This window comes from Hemiscyllium ocellatum, chromosome 4, assembly GCF_020745735.1.
Source record: "Hemiscyllium ocellatum isolate sHemOce1 chromosome 4, sHemOce1.pat.X.cur, whole genome shotgun sequence".
Classification (NCBI taxonomy): Eukaryota; Metazoa; Chordata; class Chondrichthyes; order Orectolobiformes; family Hemiscylliidae; genus Hemiscyllium; species Hemiscyllium ocellatum.
Window position 1 is genome coordinate 84123271 of NC_083404.1, and position 24338 is coordinate 84147608.

The 24338-nt window shown below is 40.4% G+C and overlaps 1 protein-coding gene across 1 annotated transcript in view; it reads left to right on the forward strand.

The window, feature by feature from the left end:
- kcnq3 (potassium voltage-gated channel, KQT-like subfamily, member 3) overlaps positions 1–24338 on the forward strand; it is a 429352-nt gene that overhangs the window by 392172 nt on the left and 12842 nt on the right. The window contains exons 10-11 of the mRNA XM_060823557.1: positions 12406–12599; positions 14299–14401. Coding sequence (XP_060679540.1) covers positions 12406–12599; positions 14299–14401 — 297 coding nt within the window. The remainder of the gene's footprint in view (positions 1–12405; positions 12600–14298; positions 14402–24338) is intronic.

Genomic DNA, 24338 nt, shown 5'->3' on the forward strand with positions numbered 1-24338 from the left:
GTATATGTGAAATGAGGGACTTTTGGACCAAAATCAAGGGTTGGCTCTTACACGAGTTTGATTATTACCTGAGTAAATAGAGTGAATCACATCAAACTGTACACTGTTACCTCCATACAAAATTGTCAGAGAAAGGACATGTTGCTTTAATTTCACTAGAGGAAGAAAGCAATGTGAAATCATTCTTTCATGGAGCCAGTGAAAGCTTTAAAGCCATTCCATTTACTTTGCACATTAAATTCTGCATCATGATGTTACAAAAACTAATGTACTTATTCCTCCTGAGCATAACAACGACAGCACAGAAATACACCAAACCTTTTATCATGCTTGCCTTTTAACCAAAGTTATCTGCTCTAATCCCATCACCACTTTCTTTTCTGTAAGTTTTCATGTTCCTTATTAAATATTTATTATTGAAATTTCATTCCCTCCGAGCTTTCAAACACAGCTATCTAGTTGAGATTGGTATATTTGTCCATGGAGCATGTGAACACAATATTTGCTGTCTGCACTGGGTGACTGTCTGAAATTGGATTGACTCTGAGACAATGTGCATATCTTGGTTATTATGAACAAATAATAAGCACACTCATTTTAATTATTTACTCCAGTGTGCTGTGTAATAAGTAATCAACAGCACTATTACCCAATGACTGAGAATGATGAACTTAGAAAACGTGTGAAGGCAATTGTGGTAGCTGCATGAAGAGGTGACATTTCCACCCCTGGATTGTATTTAGTAAGAGGCTTGCTGTGAATTGCATTAGGTGAACTTACTTATTGTTGGGTCAGTTAGACATAAATATAAACATCACAGGCTGACCTTTAAGGTTGTGCTCCTCACAAACTGCGTACATAAATCATGCTTTCATGTCATAAAAAGCAAAGACAATTATTGCTGTCATTCCATTATTTACCATCTTCTTCATTTAATGAATGTAAGCTTACCTAGGTGGTTATCATGCTTTTCCTCGAAGCATTTTAAGGTTTCTCATTCAGGGCATCTTTACTGGTGCTGTTTCACTTCTTTCCTATTTGGTATGATTGAATGTGACTCGCTCAATAATATCCTCGTAAGTTAGGGGGGCTAATATGATTAATGATATTAAAAATGCAAAAATTACACCCAGGCTTGCAAGAATACAAAAGATTAGGATCTGTTAGAAAATCCTTGAGAAATTAATGTAGCCAGAAGATCTGCACTTGCAATTTTGTTTCTAAGGCACCTAGTTATGTCAGGAAATTTCCTGCACCCACTTTGGGAAAACTCCCCTGAATGGGATGGTTTTCATTATAGAAGGTGAGCGAGATGGGAGCAGGATAGAGTCAGACCCACCCGCATTTGTATCACAATGTTTTACATCTCTTTAATTAAATTACAAAGGCTATTACTGAGTGGCCACATGGACTGCTGAATTAAGGAACAAGCTGTTTAAAGGGCCTGACTCAGTTTTCTGGGACTTTTGCTCAGTTATTTCATTAAAATATACACCCCTTAACTTTATCTCTCATACTTCATCTCCCCATCTCAACTAGTTCTCATTCCACTTTCGTGACTCCATGCCAATTTAGTGCCAACTCATGTCAATTCATCCTATATGTCAGCACATCCAGTATTCACCAGTGGAAACCCTTAGTGGTCAAGTTTAAATGAAACAAAGGAAAGATGTAAATATCTATTACAACCCTCAATATATTAAAAGCAACATTCTTGAAAGTGAATGTAAAACCTCTAAGTCTCCTCAAGTTCTTGGTCCATAATGAAAATAAACATGCATTTATAATTCCACATCAAAAATGTTAACCCTTGAACAATTATGAATCTAACTGTGAATTTTAGGAGCATTTGCTGATATAATTATATGGTGCAGAAAGCAGACAAAAATTGGGCTGCACGGTTACTCAGTGAGTAGCACTAGTGTCTCACACCACTAGGGACCTGGGTTTGATTTCACCCTCAGGTGACTGGCTATGTGGAGTGTGCACATTCTCCCAGTGTTTATGTGGGTTTCCCCGGGTGCTCCAGTGTCCTCCAGTGAAGAAGGACTTATGCACAAAACGTTGATTCTCCTGCTCCTTAGATGCTGCCTGACCTGCTGCGCTTTTCCAGCAACACATTTTTCAGCTCTGTCCTCCCACAGTCAAAGATGTGCAGGTTAAGTGGATAGGCCATGCTAAATTGCCCATAGTATCCAGGGATGTGTAGTCTAGATAGATTAGTCATAGGAAATGTTGCGTTGTAGAGATGAAGTTGGGTCTGGGTGGGATGCTCTTCAGAGGGTCGGTGTGGACCCGCTGGGCTCAGTAGCCTGCTTCCAAACTGTGACATACTGGGGTTTTATGACATAATTATAGCCTTTGTACAAAAAACAAAAACAGAATTTTCTATCCCTCATCGGCACAGGCAGACTTTTGCATATTTTTTAACTTCCTGGAGATTTAATAATTTCACATCATGACAGATCTAATAGCACTTAAAGACCATTTACATTTACTCTTTAAAACAAAACCCAGTGTGGAATAAGCTAATTGCTACAGCAAAGAAATGCCTTCTGAACTCAGCACTGAATTGAAATGGCCCTACTGAATTCAGATTTCCCCAATGTATAAGCCATGACCTGCCCCTTTGCCCTAACAGTGAAAGTGGGAGCTGTCAGGAATGGGCACAGGAGTTTTACATTCAGATCCCACCCAGCATTTTTAAAAGTTCAAAGATGTGTTTTCTTAACTAGAGATTTAATGTTCTTTCATTGTTAGTGGGATCAACAATTACAATTGACCTAAAAAGTGTTGTTTTATGATATTGTTGTTACCTTGCTGCTGTGGCATTATCGTGGTAATGCAGTATGAAGTAAAATAGAGCTTTTCAGATTTTAAACCCATTCCAGCTTATTGATGAAAGAGCCATCACTTTCTATTTAAGCAACAGGTTACAAGCTTTCATCTGTCTGCAAATAATAAAAATGTGTCCCTTATTTTACAGTGAACTCACAATTAGTAACCAATCAAAGCACCAAGCCTCTTAAAAAGCTTTAGGTATAAATGACTTCATGACCTAATACTTTTTTTCTATTTTATCAGCTGATTATCTGTTCTAGAAATCTGGGTGATTGATTCCATGCAGGGCTTTTATTTTCATTTTGAAGAAGCATCAATTTATTTGCATTTTGCCCCTTTTAGACCATTTGAAATTAAAATGATATAAAGCAAACACATTGATAATGTTAAGGAATAATTATTCGCATCGGGCTAGATTTTCCTCTTTTTGTGAGCACCTTGGTTTCATAGATATTAACTGTTTTAAATCAAAAATGATGGCTTTGTTATGATTAATTTTAACATAGGAGAATTGATCAGTTTTGAATGGGATAATGGAAACAAATGCTCAATGACAATGAAGCAGTAATAATACTTCACGGACACCTCTGAAGAAGATGAGTTTCCATTTGAGAAGTTTAATTGATAACATAATTCTGCAACCCAGCTGTGGCATATACAAAACTACCAAATAATGATTCTACAGAAATACATAAATGTGAATTTACCTTTGGGTTAAATATCTGAAAGAGGTGGTGTTTCTCAGTGAGCTGAAACCAGATCAGCATGATAGTTTTCAAGTTTCCACCTGGCAGAATGGCTGCAATGAGTTGGAAATTCATTCTTAATATCTTATATTTTTTCCGTTGGAATAGAAAATTGAATGGAATGCTGATAAGCTACCACCCATTTTTCATCCAGCAATAAAAGTTAAAATTACTCACAAGGCCTGAGTTCAAATCCATAACAGTTAATGATATTGAGATCCCTGGAGCTGGTTTTGAGAAGCTTACCACAGTTCAGCTTCAAATTCAGTGATTCAAAGTTAGAGTGGTGCTGGAAAAGCACAGCAGGTCAGGCGGCAGAAAAGGAGTAGGAAAATCGATGTTTCGGGCAAAAGCCCTTTATCAGGAATTGAAATTCAATGATATTAAACAATAGCTTAATCCCTTGAGTGAGAATTAGAAATGTAGTTTTATCAACTTGTGGGTCTACAATAATTGGATCATTGTTCCAACTGTATCCCTGACTGTGCATTCATTGGAACTATTTTCATCTTTGTTGTGGTTGCAATATGGGAATGGCCTTCTGGTCTACACAACCTCTGATTTTCCTTTCATTGAAATAAGTGGAAATGAATTTTCACAGAATGTAAAGCAGGTGGATGATCTGCTGCTGCTAATTTTATACTCCACCTGCATGTCCCTCCCTAACCAGTCACCCCCCCCCCTCCCCACCCCCCACCACCACCAATAAAACCTGTAAGTTATCTTCAGAAATAGTACAAATAAAATGGGATCAATGCAACTAATGGCAGCCAACCTTTGGTGGAACTATTTGCTATTTATTAAACTACTATTATTTCTGCGAGTCATCTATATAATGGAAAATGATAAAGACTGTATTTGAAATACAAGTCTCACACACTTTAAAAATCCAAGCCCAACTTATAATTATAAACACTTAATTTTCCAATGAGAAATGATGGGTGGTAATGATTATCATCTACAAGAAAGATTTTCCCATTTAAGAGCATATAACTGTGTTAAATATTCATTTCATTGTGATCCATTATTATTGAAATAAATTTTCATTTCATTTATTATTCTGTATTCTTGTAAGATTGTATCCTGATTCAACCTTTATGTGAAATCATGATTTCATTCCACACAGTGAACCTATTACCCTGACCCTAAATGGAAAAAGAACAAAACTGCACAACATTCCCATAATGAGAACAAAAGAAAATTGCTTTGAATGCTTAAGATCTAAGCATTTACATCATTTTCTGTTTTTATTCACTACTTTGAAAGTCCAACAGTTGTCATGCAGCAAAGGTCAAGTAGTCTAGTGCAACAATCTGATTGCAGAGATGGTCTGGAATCTTGTACAAGGACTGTCTTATTATAGAATCTTGTACAAGGACTATTTTCTGCAAGACACCCACACATTTTTTGTGAGGGTTACATTTCAACTTCTGACATGGTACGTTGTTGTTCTGACAGGAAACTAAGACAATGGAGTTAGTCTTAATTTCATTTTGAATCTTTTCTGGGATGCAGTTTCCTAAGATCAGTAAAGTGATGGAAGATATCATCAACAGTGCCATCAAGCAACATCTGCTTCAGCAATAATCTGCACACTGATGCTCAGTTTGGGTTCCATCAGGGCCACTCAGCTCCTGACCTCATTGTTGCCTTGGTTCAAACATGGACAAAAGAACTGAATTCTAGAGATGAGCTGAGAGTGATAGTTCTTGACCTCAAGGCCGCATTTGACTGAATTTGACATCAAGGTGCCCGAGCAAAACTGGAATCAATGGGATGTTCAAGCACAACATGATCTAGGCAATATCCAGGCTTAGGCTGACAAGTGGCAAGTAATATTCACATCTAACGATCCCAGGCAATGACCATCTCCAGTATGAAACTAACAACTGCCCCTTGACATTCAATGGCATAATCACCACTGAATCCTCCAGAATCAACAGCTGCAACATGACCTCCCAACTCATGTACTCAATGCACTGACCAATAAAGGCAAGCATACCAAATGCTTTCTTCACTATCCTGTCTACCTGTGACTCCCCTGTCAAGGAACTATGAACCTGCATTCCAAGGTCTCTTTGTTTGGTAACACTCCCCAGGACCTTGCCATTAAGTATATAAGTCCTGGCCTGATTTGCCCTACCACAATGTAGCACTTCACATTTATCTGGATTAAACTCCATTTGCCATTCTTCGGCCTTTTGGCCCATCTGAGCAAGGTGCTGTTGGACTCTGAAGTAACCTTCTCCACTGTCCACTACAATTCCAATTTTGGTGTCATCTGCAAACTTACTAACCATTCCTCCTATGTTCGCATCCAAATCATTTATATAAATGATGGTCTGGTTTAAATAGATACATCTGGAATAACAACTTTGATTTCTGGTAAGGATGACTTTTTAAAAATATATTCATTTTCAGGACATTAGTGTTAGCAATTATTCCCCATCTCTTACTGTCCAGAAAAATTGTGTTGAGCTTTCTTTGTAAATCAGTGAAGATTAATTTGATGAAATCCAATAACTTGTTAGGCCAATTAGATGGCAGTTAAGAATCAACTATGTTGTATGGGAATGGAATTGGGTATAGACCAGAACAGATAATGAGGGGAGGTTTCTAACCCTTATGTGCTAATATCCAATTCATGCTCAAAGGGATAACCTTAAATCTAGAGTTTTGCATGCTGCAGTGATGTGTGTCTAGTGTTACAGTTCACTGCTTTTCTATGGAATTGTCAACCTAAGGAATTTGGCAAGTAAAGGAATTTTAATGATTGAAATCTTTCTAAAGTTTGGGTAAGATTTACATTCAGTATTTCAGTTAACTTAAATTTAAATTATAGCTGAAACATGTTGTTTGCAATTCTTGCAGCATATGGGAATTTCAGGCCTCCTCAGGTGTCACGAACCACTCTGTGTACAGAAATTGCCTGAGCACAGTCTCTCTTCACACTTGTGGGCAGCTGGTGTCCCATCTACATGTTGGTGGCCATCCCACAGGCAGAGAGAGTTCAGTATATTGGATAAGTGGCCATCTGGAAGAATAGAAAGAGGCAGGAAGTACAGTCACCTTGAGGACTTATGCCATTCTCAAACCATACTATATTAGAGAAAGTTGGGAGTGAAGAGAACTTGAAACATTGCAGTCAAATCTGGCACAAATGGACAAAAGCAAAATATGCCAGTGTTGTCATAGAGTCATAGAGATGTACAGCATGGAAACAGACCCTTCGGTCCAACCCGTCCATGCCGACCAGATATTCCAACCCAATCTAGTCCCACCTGCCAGCACCCGGCCCATATCTCTCCAAACCCTTCCTATTCATCTACCCATCCAAATGCCTCTTAAATGTTGCAATTGTACCAGCCTCCACCACTTCCTCTGGTAGCTCATTCCATACACGTACCACCTTCTATGTGAAAAAGTTGCCCTTTATGTCTCTTTTATGTCTTTCCCCTCTCACCTTAAACCTATGCCCTCTAGTTCTGGACTCCCCAACCCCAGGGAAAATACTTTGTCTATTTACCCTATCCATGCCCCTCATAATTTTGTAAACCTCTATAAGGTCACCCCTCAGCCTCCGACACTCCAGGGAAAACAGCCCAAGCCTGTTCAGCCTCTCCCTATAGCTCAAATTCTCCAACCCTGGCAACATCCTTGTAAATCTTTCTGAACCCTTTCAAGTAACACAACATCTTTCTGATAGGAAGGAGACCAGAATTGCAAGGAGCTATGAACCTGCACTCCAAGGTCTCTTTATTCAGCAACTTTCCTTAGGACCTTACCATTAGGTGTACAAGTCCTGCTCAGATTTGCTTTCCCAAAATGCAGCACCTGGCATTTATCTGAATTAAACTCCATCTGCCACTTCTCAGCCCATTGGCCCATCTGGTCAAGATCCTGTTGTAGTCTGAGGTAATCCTCTTTGCTGTCCACTATACCTCCAATTTTAGTATCATTTGCAAACTTACTAACCGTACCTCTTCCACAGATAAGGGGCAAGGCAAGTTTTTTTTTAATAATCACAGTAAGCCTCATATTATGCGTTGCCTCTCTAGTGCCAGACAGAAAAGGGTGAAAAATATTCTGCAGTGGGAAAGGAGTGAGCCAGAGTTGTGATGCACATTAGTACCAGTGACATGGAGATCTAGGGACACAGTTAAAATGTAGGGCCTCAAAAGAAATAATCAGTGAATTGCTCTTAAGAAGAGTATAAATAGGAAGTTAGGGAGAAACAATAGGCATTATGAAACAAGGTGCAGCATGAAAGGTTTCAGATTTTTGTGATTTTGGGGCAGTAAGTATCTTTTCAATATGATTACATTCCGACAGGACTAGGATCAACAACCTCATGGGGAAATTTATTAGTCTCGTTTAAAATGGATTAAGTTAAATTCGTGGAATATCTTAGAAACATAGAAAATCGGTGCAGGAGTAGGTCATTCGGCCCTTCGAGCCTGCACCACCATTCAATATGATCATGGCTGATCTTGCAACTTCAGTATCTCATTCCAACTTTCTCTTCATATTCCTTGATCCCTTTAGCAGCAAGGGCCACATCCAGCTCCCTCTTGAATATAACTAAATGAACTGGCTCCAACAGCTTTCTGTGGTGCAGAATTCCACAGGTTCACAACTCTCTGAATGAAGAACTTCTGCCTCACTTAGGAAGAAAAGAGGAATAATGTAAGAAAGGATGCAAGGTTTGAATAATATTAGAGCAGGAACTGTTACAAGCTGGGCAGGAACAGACAATGACAGACTAAAACAATTAATAAATAAATTATAAGATAAAATGTATCTTGTGTAATATCCTTTGATAGCATTTATTTTCCTTTGCACATGTGCGATAGAAAGGAGTAAAGTAGCTTCTGTTCAATGATCAAATGGAGAATGGATTCTGCTTTCTAATCTGAAAGAGTTCACTTGTCTTTTTTAATATGAGTGACAATCTCTGATCTCACTTGTATTGTGATCTTGATAGATAATATTTTTAATATGTGTGTCTAATAGGTAGGGGTTTTCATTTTTGATCTACCAAAAGGGACTGTGCTGTAAAGAACACATTTACAGTTTACTAGAAAACAATCAGAACCGGTGACAGTTATATCATAAAATTAGTGCAGTGCCTTCCTATAGACCATTTTGCCATTTGAATTAAAAACAATCCCAACCCAAAAGAATGGAACTAAAACCTTTCACAAAATCAAATTAGTTATCTATTGAAATCATCGGATATGATGAAGGAGAATGTTAATCTCCATGTTGGGAGGTGCTGGGCAGGGTGAGAGGTCAAGTCAGAGGGATAGGGAGGAGGGGCGAAGGGGTGGGGCAGATGGTTGCTGAAGTTTTAAATCTTTGTGTCCCTGATCTTATTCGGCCTTGCAAACTTCTGATTTAACAAAGGTGAGTAAGGGCAAGTGACTGAGCAGTTTATGTGAGGTGGGAGTGCATAATTTTGTTTAAATATGCCAATGAGTTTGTTTCTATAATGTTGACATACTTTCAGATTAAAGTGCTGCAAGCTGAACTTTTCCAGGCATCAGGAAACCACGCAGCTGAAGAGATCTGAGGAGATCTGAATTCTGCAGCTTAATGTCTTTCCAGTTCTGGTATTGGCAAAAGAGGGCTTTCCCCTGGATTTTCATGTGAACCTGTTTCCCTCTCCACATTATTGAGCCTCCTCTAACACCATCCTCCACAACGCACACACCCCTCCTCTAATACCCCTTGCCCCAACACACAGACCCCTCCTCTAACACACCCCCACAAACACACGCATCTCCTCTAACCACACCCCCCCACACACATACCTTCTCTAACACCCCCCTCCCCAACACACAGACCCCTCCTCGAACACGCCCCCACAAACACACATACCTCCTCTAACCACACACCGCCACACACATACCTCCTCTAACACCCCCCTCCACACACACCCCCCCTCCACACACACCCCTCCACAACACACACAACCCTCCTGTAACACCCCCCTCCCCAACACACACACAACCCTCCTGTAACACCCTCCTCCCCAACACACACACCCCTCCTCTAACACCCCCTCCTCAAACACACAACCTTCCTGTAACACCCCCCTCCCAACACACACACCCCCTCCTCTTAACATCCCACACAAACACACACCCCTCCTCTCACCCCCACCACACACACCCATCCTCTAACACCCCCCACACACACCTCTCCTCTCACACCCCCCAAACACACCCCTCCTCTAACCCCCCACACACACACTCCTCCTCTAACACCCCCCACACTCACCCCTCCTCTAACACCCCCCACACACACCCTCCTCTAACCCCCCGACACACACACCCCTCCTCTAACACACCCCACACACACTCCTCCTCTAACCCCCCACACACACCCCTCCTCTAACACCACCTCCACACACACACCCCTCCTCTAACACACCCCCCACACACCCCTCCTCTAACACCCCCCACACTCACCTCTCCTCTAACCCCCCACACACACCCCTCCTCTAACACCACCTCCACACACACACCCCTCCTCTAACACACCCCCCACACACCCCTCCTCTAACACACCCCACACAAACACACACCCCTCCTCTAACCCCCCCAACACAACCCTCCTCTAACAACCCCCCATACACACCCCTCCGCTAAACCCCCCCACCCCTCCTCTAACACCCTCTTCCCCAACACACACACCCATCCTCTAACTGCCCCTACTCAAACACACCTCCTCTAACACCCCCCTCACACATGCCCCTCCTCTAAGACCCTCCCCATACACATCCCTCCTCGAACACATCCCCGCCCCACACACCCCTCCTCTAACAGACCCCTACGCACACATACATACACATACCTACATATACCCCTCCTCTAACACCCCCCAACACACACACACTCCCTCACACACATCTCTCCTCCAACACCCCTCACACACACAACCCTCCTCTAACACCCCCCATACACATACACACCCCTCCTCTAACACCCCCCATACACATACACACCCCTCCTCTAACACCCCCAACACACACATACACACCTCTCCTCTAACACCCCACCATACACACACACCTCTCCTCTAACACCAACACACACACTCACCTCTCCTCTAACATTCCCAACACACACACACACACCTCTCCTCTAACATTCCCAACACACACACACCTCCTCTAACACCCCCAACACACACACCTCTCCTCTTACACCCTCACACACACCTCCTATAACACGCCCCCTAACATACACGCACAAACACATACCCACCCCTCCTCAAACATGCCCTCTCTCTCTCTCTCTCTCTGGATGTAGCCTCCTCTTGCATGCCATTCATTCCAATTGCCTTGCAATGTGGCTGGCAGGAAATTAAGATTGTTTTCAAGAAGTGGCATCACGTTGCCTGCATTTTGGGTTTTCTAACCACTTCAACCTCATTCCACCCACCCCAGTTCCTTCCTATAAATATCAAGTCTTTTTAACAATATAAAGATGCGAGTTTAATTTTTAAAAAGCCCCATTGCATAACATTCAATTAAACTCTATTCATTCCCAGGTACATTCATTCTCTCTCTCTCTTGCCATCCCCAACAATCACTCAACTGTTCTTCTAGTAACTAAAGTAAAAGGAGCAGCTGCATCACCTCCTGTCCTAGTTTTCTTTCATCACATTGAATAAAATATTCCTCATTGCATTTTATATTTTAGCAGCTTCTCATTTGCAAGTGGTACATCAGCATTGCCATTGCAATCCTGTGAAAAACAGTGCCAGCTACGGTAGTTCAATAATGTAATTTGCTTTATAACATGGAATTCAATACTTTAATCACATGGATATTTTCTGCATTCAGGAGGGCTTTTGTGTCCTAAAATATGAATTACTAGGTGGTGGGCAGTCACATTTTTCACAGTAATTAATCCAAATATTGAAAGCTCACATATTGGCTTCAATTACTACAAATAACGTACACTATCAGTGTGTCTCTATGCTTTTTATAACCAATTCCTCTAATGGAGATAACTTGTTTCAATATTCGTGCATTCTTTCCCAATCAGAGTAAGCTGCCTGTATGAAGGAATGGGTAAAGACTTAACAGAAAAAGACCAAAAATGTTTCAAAATGTTCAGATCTGTGCTATTTCATTTTGGGTAGAAATTCAGGATACTTTAGTTACATACATGTTGAACCTTTTCCAAAGAGTGATCTGTAGGTGGAAATAAAGTTGATTGATTTGATTGATCAGAAAGTTCTAACTATTGGGAAAGTAGAAATAGTAACTGTTCCTCAACTCTCCAGAAAATGCTCTCCCTCATTTCTTTTCAAAGAATGATGGACACTTGCAGTGGCAGGAAATCAAAGAGTGACCACAGTTTCAAGAAATGTGGCAAGCACTTAGGGCAGGGTGAGGTCCCTCAATCATAAATGTGGGAATGATAAGTTTATCTTGTTTTAAGTGATTTTGATTGAAGAATAAATATTGACCTGAGCACTCTGGAGAGCTCTTCTGCGGTTAGTTGTAATTATTATATAGAGTTGACTGAAAGGCGTAAATAGGTTCACAGTTTCTACTTTTTCTCCAGAGCCTTCATCTTTGCAGAACTCCATCACTGTCAAACTAGATGATTTGCTTGAGTCTTTGGTGTATTATTTTAACCAACATCCATCTAGCTCAGTACTTAAGAGTGCTATCACCGAGCCACAGCTAATCTCTTTGAGAGCTTTGATGAGAGGCCAATATTACTGCCAATATTCCACGGGAGAATATTAACTAATAAATACTTCAAAAGCATTTAATTGTAATTTTTTTTCATTACAGTCAGAAGCTGAGCCTTTTTGAACGTGTTCGTAGTGCTGGACCCAGAGGTGGCACTGTTAAAAGCAGGCTTTTTACACCTCAAACTACAGACGGAGTGGAGGATAGTCCCTCAAAGGATCAGAAGAGTTTAGGTTTCAGTGACCTTCGAGCTGCAGTTCGCATTAAAGCCTTTGGCTTCAGACAGAGCTCAGAAGGTACTATTTATTTTCCTCAAGTTCTCTTGGTCAGTAGAAATAAGGTTTAAATTAATATTTATTAATGCCTTATCATGTCTCTCAGAAATGTTTTAAAGTGCTCCAGAGACAAGAGCTGGATCCTGTCACCTTAACTTTTTGAAATGGGAGATTATGTAATTTCTGAATCAATAACCTGGAGACAAGAGTGTCATGCTTTCTGGAGCAAATCTGCTGAAAGGGAGTCCAATTAACAACCTGCCTCTGGAATCACCATTTAGTGTGGGACAGTAGGCATTTTGTGGAGGCAGGAAGGCATATCAAAGCACACTGCTTAAACTAGCCTTCTCTGTGACTGCTGAGGAGACCAGCACACAAGAGGTTGGAGCATATTAAATTTAAGAAGAGGCAAGGAATTTCCTCAAGAGCGCCAACCATGACAGCAATGTCAATGAGATGCCACTGCACTCGTAGGTTGTTGCCTCTGGATGACCTGAGGGTTTCTGTTTTAATGTCTTTGCCATGGTGCTCTGACTTCCTGCTCTGCACTTGCCTCCTGTGTTTGACAACTTACATGCACTACATGGGCCATGTGCCTCTGGTAATATTTAATTGCCTGAGGAAAATGGCTATTAATAGCTTTTTAAACAACCCCACAAGACTTACCACAACTGCTTCAGTGTTACCAGTGACCCTCAATCCACCCCAGAGAAAAGTGGCCAGATCAGCCCAGAAAAGTGTTTTCTGTTCAAATTTTCCTGACAGGCTGCCTCAAAACCAGCCACCATTATCTCCAATGGACTATCATGAACTTTCTTATATTGGCAAATGCAGCAGCAAATTTGTATCCAGTAGAATACCATAACAGCAATGGGGCGATTTACCAGTTTTATAAAAGAAGAACATTCTGGAAATACTCAAAATATTAACTCTATTCCTCTTTGCACAACTGCTGGCAGAGCAACTGAGTATTTCAGGCATTTGCCAATTTTATTTCAGATTTCCAAGATTACAGTATTTTGCTTTAATTGAAGTGCAAATTAATTTCTTTTGGTGGTTATTGATTAAAAGAAGGCACATTGACCAAGAAAACTTTGTTCATTTTCCGAGTGCACAGAGACCTTTTAACATTAATCAAAAAATGTGAATTGATTTACTATCGGACATGAAAAATAAAAAGTCTGAATGCACAGTCCGTGATGCAATGTAGTGTAAAGCTAGATTATGAGTTCAGAAATGTGTATGGTGCTCAATCTATACCCTTCTGGGTCTGAGACAAATGGTATCAATTGAGTCAAGCTAGTGAACATACATGAGGATGCTAGCTAAGCTTTCCCGATGCTAGCTTGAGGCCACTTATGGTTTCCTGACTGGAGATCAGCTAATCAGCACAACTAAGGAACTTAATATGGGATCTTCTTGGTCTACAAGTCCCAGCACTGTAGTTAGGTATATCAGCAGAACTATATTTAGCAATAATCTTAAATGTAATAAGAGCTGATACTTGTTCTTGCATTTTGTCACCTCTGTTGTTCCTGATGTCCGTTTGAATTCCTGAGTGGAAAGAGGGTAACCTCAACCTTTTTGTTTGGAATTTGCATTCTTGTGATTTCATAAATTTTTAGTCAATGGCAAAATTCGATGGAGGCATTGATTATTACCAACTTTGCTTTCAAACGAAATTCTGGTATTTAACAAGATCTTTACTGTTGCTGTGTAGATGCTGCTGCTGAGGTGGACCAAGAGCCTGAGGACAAGGGTTACCAAGCTGAACTCTTGGAAGATTTGATCCCTACATTGAAAACCGTCATTAGGGCTACAAGGTGGGCCTTACTACAAAATAGGAAAAATTCGATATTTATAGTGTCTTCTCTTTTGAGTGTCACATAGAACTTCAATAATTATAAACAACAGTTTTCAAAGAATGCTTGATCTGCACTTCATAATGCTCAGCACTCAATATGCAAAGGATGTGTTCTTGTTAACAGTCATGAGGTATAACTAATAAAAGCTACAGAACTGTATATTGTTGCTGGTATCTTCTCAGAAGGACAGGCAGATATGTGGAGTTGGCACTCTGATAAAATCAGTCATAAGTGCATTGAATGGTAAATGGTCAGGGAACTGATGACTTGTTCCTGCTCCTAATTCATAGGTGCATATCCTTTGCTTTACCTACCTAGACTGGTAGCCTCTCTTCTTCCTACCAAAGTATACTACCTTATATTTAACTGTGTTGCACTACATTTGCCAATTATTTGCCTGTTTTTCAGATCCTCGAGTGTCATCCTGGAATTTGTTTCATTCCTTCACAATATTGACTATCACCCCCAAAATGGTATTTTTGATTCCAATCCAATGGCAGAATTCCCCTGCAGGCGGGTTTGTAGCTGCAGTGCCTTTCTCAACTTTCCCAGCACGTGTCCACCAGTTCTTGCCAACACTACACTGTTATAAGTAGTGAGAGAGGTGTCAGGCAGCCCGCCTGCTCTTGTGAAACTGGAACCCTTATGTGGCCCATTAATGACTAATTGGGGGCCACTTCCTGCGTATTTCATGCACAGCAGGTTCCATTAGATGAACAGTCTGGATTGTTTACCACACTCTAACCTGTTTCAGAGATATTGACAGTCAGATTGCCACTCTCATTTTAGTTGATTTTCATTTAGGACTGAAATTCTCTAGCCAATAATTCCAATCCTGGCTCGTTCAGAAATCGGGAGTGTACCTGAATTTAAACATTGTAGTATAGAATAATTAAGGGGATTTTGGGTCCAGCAGGGAGAGGGGGTTTGGGTCCAGCAGGGAGAGGGGGGTATGGGTCCAGCAGGGAGAGGGGGGTATGGGTCCAGCAGGGAGAGGGAGGTATGGGTCCAGCAGGGAGAGAGAGTTTGGGTCCAGCAGGGAGTGGGGATGGGGTCCAGCAGGGAGAGGGGAATTGGGTCCAACAGGGAGAGGGGATTTGGGTCTGTTAAGGAGGGGCTTTTTTGGGTCACAGGTGTTGAGGTTGAGAGAGATGTTGTTGGGTCCCAGGGTGGGAGGACATTGGAATCTTGTTCAGTTTGAGAGTTCTGTTTGTTGTTGAGAAGGTTGAGTGCTGGTGAGATTAATAGGTATCCAGAATGAAATTTTTAATCCTGTACTTTCCCTGGGTAACCATTAATGTATGTGAAGGGGAACCTTCTGAATTCTCTGACTTTGATGGATTCCTTTAGTGGTTTCAAGATGCTCGTGAATTGTCCTTCAGATTCTTCGATTTCCCATGCACTTCCCACAGAATCTGCTGGGGCTGGGATTCTACAAGCTCCTGATACCCAACTCCAATTCATGCAATTCTAATCAACATCCAACCATCAGCAAACCCAAAACCGATGATTTTAATGGATTGCCATTTGGAATTGCTTTAGCTATAGAGACCTTACAATGTAATATATCTGACATTTTACAATGGTTGGAGGATGTTTAAATGTCATTAGGATGATATCCTGATCCATGCAAAAATTATAGGAGTTTATGACTAAAGAGAACATACTGTGGTGGAATGACTGCGACTGGTAGGTTTCACTCTCAATGAGAAATATGAGTTTTCCAACGACCCTGATTATCTAATTTTCTGGGGCATATCATTGATAAAGATGGCATAAAGGACAGGAGAAGCTTTTTCTGTTCCAAAGATAGTAAATGACTTAAAAAGATTTTTGTGAATGATAAACCAATTAGAAAAAACTGTTTAGTCCACTTGGCAATTATCACGAAGTTCTTGAGACACTTCTTCAAAATAAGGATAAATGCTTATGAGATGAGATGCTCATCGAGAAAATGTCTTTCTGAAAATCAAAGAAATGCTGACTTTTGCTGATGTTCAGTCCCATTACCATCAATAATCCTTGGCTATTATTGCTGTTGATGTTTCAGCCATAGGAATTGGAGCAGCCCTCTCCAGCAATGCTTATACAGAAAAGGATACAGAATATTTCATTGTCCCAATCACTTTTTGATACGAAAGCCTAATATGTAGTTACTGAAAAGAAAATCCTATCAGTTATGTGAGCCTGTGAGAGATCTTCAAGTTAATTCCTGGGACTCATAGTTCTTACAAAGATGGATCATAAATGACTGGTCTCATTGTAAGTTGCAAAAAAATTGGCAAAATCCCTCCATGGCTGTAATGTTTTGTGTTTGGCTCATGATATTTGGATGCACAAAAACAAACATATGGAAGAGAAATTACAAATATCAACAGATGCACTCTCGAGTGACTGTTTCACAAGCTGGTAAAGAAATTGCTAGCAAAATCATTGCTAGCAAAATCAATTCATGCACTCTAGTAACAAAATGATGTGGCCAGTAACACAAAACAAATCTTAACCTCATCAAAGAAGAACATAAAAAGGAACCTGAATCCTATACTTCAAAATTTCATAAAAGGTTGGCCAGAAAAAAAAATGAAAATAGTATGGCTAAATTATGAAGAACTATTTTGGCTGTTGACAATGACAAACTATTGTTAATAACTTATTTATTTTCGACAACAGTATTGTTATCCTTCATTTACTAACAACCAGTCTCCTTAACAAGATACATTAAGGGTACCTCAGTTTAGAACTTAGCATCAGTAGGTAGCCAGGAATCCCTAAACAGATAGGGATTAATCCCTAATCTAAACAGATAGAAGATCTCATAACAGATTGTCAGACATGTGCCACGAAAAGAGAACCATTGATTCCCACGAAACTGTGGGAACTTATAAGGTCATGTTGAGGTTGTACAGGACATTGGTGAGACTTCTTCTGGAATATTGTGCCCAATTCTGGTTGCTCAGTTATAGAAAGAATATTATCAATCTGGAGAGGGTTCAAAAGTGATTTACTAGGATGTCGCTGGGTGTGGAAGGTTTCAGTTATAACGAAAGGCTGGATAAGCTCTGATTTTTTCACTGGAACACAGGAGGTTGAGAGGCGATCTGATGGAAGTTTATAAAATACTGAGAGGTATAGATAGAATTAATGGTAGTTGTCTTTTCCCTAGGATGGGAGATTTCAAGACTAGGGGGCACAATTTTAAGGTGAGGGGAGAGAGATTTTTTAAAAAATGAGGCAAATTTTTAAACACAGGTGGTTCACATGTGGACTGAACATCCTGAGGAAGTGGTGGATGTGGGTACAGTTACAATGTTTCAAAATACATTTGGATAGATAGGTGAATTGGTAAGGTTTGGAGAGATATGGGTCAGGAGCAGGCAGGTGGGACTAGTTGAGTTTGGGATTATGTTTGTCACGGACTCATTGGACTGAAGGATCTATTTCTGTGCTGTATGACTCTATGGCTGAGCTGTTTGTGTTTGAAGGATGCTTTTACTTAATACTGGACATGATTTCGCTCAGTCGATCAAAATAGAGATAATGAGCCACTACTGTGGTTTCAGTCATCAAGGTCTTACATTAAAAATTTACCTTTGATAGAATTCCAGATGTAACTATGTTTAATGACAGATCACAGTTTGCCAATGAGACATATGAAAAATTTGTAATCATTTTGGGGTTCCAAAACAACACTTGTTCACCAAGATATTTTCAGTTGAACAGATAATTTGAATGTGGAGTGCAACCAGTCAAAAGCCTTGTAAAGAAAATGCCGTCTTCTTCAAACTTGTACTAAACTACTCAAATAAAGGCAGTAATACTGCAGATACTGGAAATCTGAAACAAACACAAACAATGCTGGAGAAACTCAGGAGGTCTGGCAGTATTTGTGGTGAAAGAAACATAAGTAATGTTTTGAGTTGTTATGACCTATTCAGTCTGTGATTCCTGCAAGCAAGTGAAAGGACTTGGAAAAGCGAGCTCAATGAGCAGCAAGTTCAGGCAAGTCAAAAGGATCATGGCAGCAAAGCCTCTGAACAGAGCCCATTGAACTGCCTTTTCAGTTCCTCCCTCGACCAATAACACCATTAATTTTGCCTGTCTGTACGTATGTGAGAGGGAATTTTATGAAGAATAAGTGTTTTAATCAGTGAAAATGTATGTCTGTAATTCAATAATTGTTTACTCATACTATAATCTATTTATAATAACTAGTAATTTATTAAATAAAAAACACAAAGGGGTTTAAAAACTGTAGGGGTGATCTTAGGAATGGCATTAAACAGAAAATTTGACAAGTGTACATTAAAGGACAATCTGTAACTTTTACTGACTTTAATCTGCAACTAGATTGGGCAAACCAAAATAGTTATAATACCGTGGAAGAGGAATCTCTGAAATAATACAGGATGCTTTTATGGACAATATGTTGAAGAACCAGCTTGAGAACAAGCCATCCTACACATCCCAGGCATTGCATAATAAGAAAGGAATAATTGACAGTCTAGTTGTGTGAGGCTCCTTGAGGATGAGTGACCATAATATGATTGATTTCCTCATCAGGATAAAGAGTGGCATAGTTGTTTCTGGGACTAGGGTCCTGAATCTAAGTAAAAGAAGCTATGATAGTATGAGATGCAAGTTAACTATGATGGATTTGGGAGCATTACTCAAAGGGATAATGAAACAACTGTGAATGCTGAAGATCTGTAACAAACAAAAACAAATTGCTGATGGAACTCAGAAGGCCTGACAGCATGTGTGGAGATCGTAGCATAGAGTACAATAGGTGAATGAGGATGGGGATGGACGTGATAGGTCAGAGAGGAGGGTGGGGGAGGGTAGCAAAGAGTACAAGGGGTGAATGGGGTGGAGATGAAGGTGATGGGTCAGGGAACAGGGTGGAGTGGATAGGTGGAAAGGAAGATAGTCAGGTAGGATAAGTCATGGGGACAGTGCTGAGCTGGAAGTTTGCAACTGGGGTGAGGTGGGGGAAGGGGAAATGAGGAAACTCATTGATGCCCTGGGGTTGAAGTATTCCTAGGCAGAAGATGAGGCGTTCTTCCTCCAGGCATCGGGTGGTGAGGGACCGGCGGAAAACGAGGCCCAACACCTCCATGTCCTTGGCAGAGTGGGAGGGGGAGTTGAAATATTGGGCCACAGGGTGGTGTGGTTGATTGGTGCGGGTGTCCCAGAGATGTTCCCTAAAGCGCTCTGCTGGAAGGCGTCTAGTCTCCCCAATGTAGAGGAGATCACATCGGGAGCAATGGATACAATAAATGATATTGGTGGATGTGCAGGTAAAACTTTGATGGATGTGGAAGGCTCCTTTGGGGCCTTGGATGGAGGTGAGGGAGGAGGTGTGGGCACAGGTTTTGCAATTCCTGCGGTGGCAGGGGAGGGTGCCAGGACAGGAGGGTGGGTTGTTGGAGGGCGTGGACCAGACCAGGTAGTCACGGAGGGAATGGTCTTTACGGAAGGCGGAAAGGGGTGGGCAGGGAAATATATCCCTGGTAGTGGGGTCCGTTTGGAGGTGGCGGAAATGTCCTTGAATGATTTGGCTGGCGGAAATGTCCTCGGATGATTTGGCTAGTGGAAATGTCGTTGACGCCACCCCCCCACCCTCCTCTCATTTATCTCTCCATCCTGCAGGCATCCTGCCTGTATTCCTGATGAAGGGCTTTTGCTCCTCGGATGCTTGCCTGACCTGCTGTGCTTTTCCAGCACCACTCTAATCCAGAGTCTGGTTTCCAGCATCTGCACTCATTGTTTTTACTTAGCATGTGTGGAGGGAAAACAGAGTCCTGTGACCCTTCTTGAGATGTATCACCAGTGATTTGTTTTTATTTGTTACTCAAAGCAATGACAGTGGAAAGGTAATAGCAAATATTCAACAAACATTTGCGCGCACTGCAACAATTGTTCATTCCTGTCTGGCACAAAAGTTAGTTGGAAAAGGTGGCCAAGCCATGGCTTACAAGGGAAATTAGAGATTATATTAGCTTCAAGGAAAAGGCATATTTATTGAGCAGAAAAAAAACCAGACCTGAGGACTGGGAGATGTTTAAAAGTTAGCAAAGGAGGACTAAGGGGTTAATTAAGAAAGAGAAAGTAGAGTATGAGAGTAAGTTTGCAGACAACATAAAAAGTGATTGTAAAAGTTTCTACAGGAAAATGAAGAGAAGAAGATTGGTGTAGACACATGTAGATCCCTTACAGTCAGCAAAAGTGGAATTTATAATGGGGAACAAAGAAATGGCTGACTAGCTAAATGCATACTTTGGTTCTGTGTTCACAAAGGACACAAATAACATACCAGAAGTGTTGGACAACACAGGGTTCAGTGAGAGGGAGGAACTGAAGGAAATCAGTATTCTTAGGGAATTGAGTTGGGGGAACTGAAGGCCAATCAATTACCAGGGCATGAAATCTACATTCCACAGTATTTAAGGAGTGGCCCTAGAAATAGTGGATGCATTGGTGGTCACCTTCCAAGATTCTTTAGACTCTGGAACAGCTCTTCCAGATCAAAGGGTGGATGTAACCCCACGATTTAAAAAAGAGAGGTACAGAGAAAATAGGACTTGTAGACCAGCCAACTTGATACCAATAGTGGAAAAAATGCTCGAATCACTTATAAAAGAATTAATAGAGCACTTGAAGCAGTGACAGGATCAAACGGAGGCAGCGTGGACTTACAAAAGGAAAATCATGTTTGACAAGTCAACTGGAATTCTTCAAGGATGTAACTAGTAGCATTGATTAGGGACAGCCAGTGGATGTGGTTCATTTAGACTGTCAGAAGGCTTTTGATAAAGTCCCACGTAAGAAATTAGCACATGAAACTGAAGAAAATGCCAGGTGTGTAAGCTGTGAGGAGGATGCAGAGATACTTCAGTGTGATTTGGATAAGCTGAGTGAGTGGACAATTGCAAGGCAGCTGCAGTATAATAGGATAATTGTGAGATATCAAAAATAACTATAAATAGTTAAACGGTAACAAAAATAGCTATAAATTTAGACAGAGCATGTTTAACGAGACCTGGGTGACCTTGTACACCAGTCGCTGAATATAAGCATGCTGGTGTGTAAAGAAGGCAAATGGTATGTTGGCCTTCATAGCAAGTGAATTTGAGTACAGGAGCAGGGATGTCTTGCTTGAGACCACACCTAGAATATTGTGTTCTGCTTTGGTCTCCTTATCTGAGGAAGGATATTCTTGCTATAAAGAGAGTACAACAAAGAGTTACCAGACTGAATCCAAAATGGCAGGACTGACATATGAGGACAGATTGCACTTGTGAGGATTAGGTTCGCTGAAGTTCGGAAGAATGAAGGTGGGGGGTGGGGGGTCTCATAGAAACCTATAAAATTCTAATAGTACTAGACAGGATTAATATTACTGTTGATGAGAGAGTCCAGAAACAGGCATCACAAACTAACATTATAGCATAAACCATTTAGGACTCAGATGAGGATAAATTTCTTCAGTGGTAAAACATGTGGAAATCACAATCACTGAAAGCTGTCAAAGACTGCATGATTGCAAGAATGTGTTGGATATAGTGCTGATGGTTAAATGGATTTCAAAATGGGTTGAAAAGTGGGTACAAAGATGATCAACCATGATCATAATGAATAAGAGAGCAGGCGCAGGGGCTGAACAGTCCACTCCTGTCGATGTATTCTATGTTGAGGTCCTTGCTTTCTGTCAACTTGGGTCTGGTAAAACAGGTGAAATGGGTAAATTTGCAATATAAAGTCTTATAAAATGTTTTTATAAAAGTTTTGTGATGACTCTGAGAATAGCAGGCTTGATTGTTACCTACAAGTAACTTCACTGAGACATGGCAAGTTAGTCACGTCATGAATGAGCCATGTTATTCTCAGTCAATAAAAACTGACGCTTGTCTATTAAAAATAACATTCCATTTTCTCCAGTAATATGGTTCTAGTACCACCCACTTAATCTCTAATTCAAGACAGAACCTGGTTTTACACCTCCCTTTTTGTATGCCACAGACTGTTTTTCTCAAACACTGAACAGTTCAGATGTCAGTGCAGAATAATGTAAAATACCACTCATTTTCTGTTGTTTTACTCCAAATGAATGATGTCAACGTACATTGCTCATTTGATTAATTTTTGTATTACTATTTATTTTTGTTAAGGCTTTGCTTTTCATCTTTTAAAAAGAGAATTGTTGTACATATGACTAATGAAAAGTGCAATATAAAGTTTCCACAGCATCACACAGGTTTCTCTGTACATAACTGATACCATCTCCAGTTAATCTCTTCCTTAGGAACTCATTAGAATCTGTCAAAGATTCATATTTGTCCTTCCTCTGGTACATTCTGTTGCTATTACCCTTTCTGTGAATTTGAGATTTCAGTGAATCTGTATCATATTTTGGCTTGTTTTTATTGTGTCTGAAGGAGCAATAGTGGGTTCTATATGACATTGACACAAATTTATGCCAAAAAGCATTAAACTCTTAAACATTTTAACCCATGAATCATGCTCATGTGTATTGACCGCAACGCAAAACTCCCCAGAGGTTAAGTTGTGATGAATTTTCTCAAGTGACATCAATCTTTCTTCCTCTCCTTTCCATTTCATTTATCCAAATAATTCAAGCAAAGATGATCTGAGCTAGACAAAAAAGGAAGCAGATTTTTCTTGTTCTTCTTTTTCTTTGTCTTGTTCTCTCCCACTGGTCATTTATTCTGAACATATTACTACGCTTCAAACAAAGAGATATCTCTCACTATTCTCATCATCTGTCCACAAGCAGATTGTGATTTAATTTTTGTTGAAAATGTGTTGCTGGTTAAAGCACAGCAGGTTAGGCAGCATCCAAGGAATAGGAAATTCGACGTTTCGGGCATAAGCCCTTCATCAGGAGGGCTTATGCCCGAAACGTCGAATTTCCTATTCCTTGGATGCTGCCTAACCTGCTGTGCTTTAATCAGCAACACATTTTCAACTGTGATCTCCAGCATCTGCAGACCTCATTTTTTACCCTGTGGTTTAATTTTTCCCTATTTTTAGAGAGGGGTGGTATATTTCTCCCACTCCTTCTATTTATAGACTCTGACTTTGTAAGGGCCATACAACAATATGGTAAAATTAAACCAGAAGGTTTATATCACACGCTCTTAAGTATGGGAAACATTTTGCTGCACTAGCACTCTCTCAAACACACATAGAATCAGAAAGGATAAAGAGATTATTCAATATGTAATAATTAAAGTACAAAATAACTGAGCGATACCAGTTTAACAATATCATTACTTTTAGGTTCGAGTCCAAAGACCAAAACTACTGTTAATCATAGAGTCATAGAGATTTACAGCATGGAAACAGACCCTTCCATACTCGTCCTTGCTGACCAGATATCCTAAATTAATCTAGTCCCATTTACCAGCATTTGGCCCATATTCCTTCCTATTCATATACCCATCCAGGTGCCTTTCCACCTAAAGGAAAAAACCTTGTCTATTTACCCTATGTATGCACCTCATGATTTTATAAACCTCTATAAGGTCACCCCTCAGCCTCAGACGCTCCAGGGAAATCAACCTCAGCCTCTCCCTATAGCTCTGTCTGTAATTTTTTTGTGGGATTAGTTTGACTGGCTACCCATCAGTTTAGGTTTTATAGGCAGTTTCTTTCCTTTTTTTTAGAAAAAAATAGTCTCTTTGAAAGTCTAATGAGAAAATTTGGCTGAATTACTAGCTTTATTGATCTTGAACTAAAATGAAGCTATCTTAATAAATATTGCTTAGATCTATGTCGATTGGGTAAATCCAGAACTCACTAATGCCCAACGTTAGCCAAACTTCAGAGGATTGTAGTAAAGCTAACTAATGTTATGTTGAACAAAATGCATTTT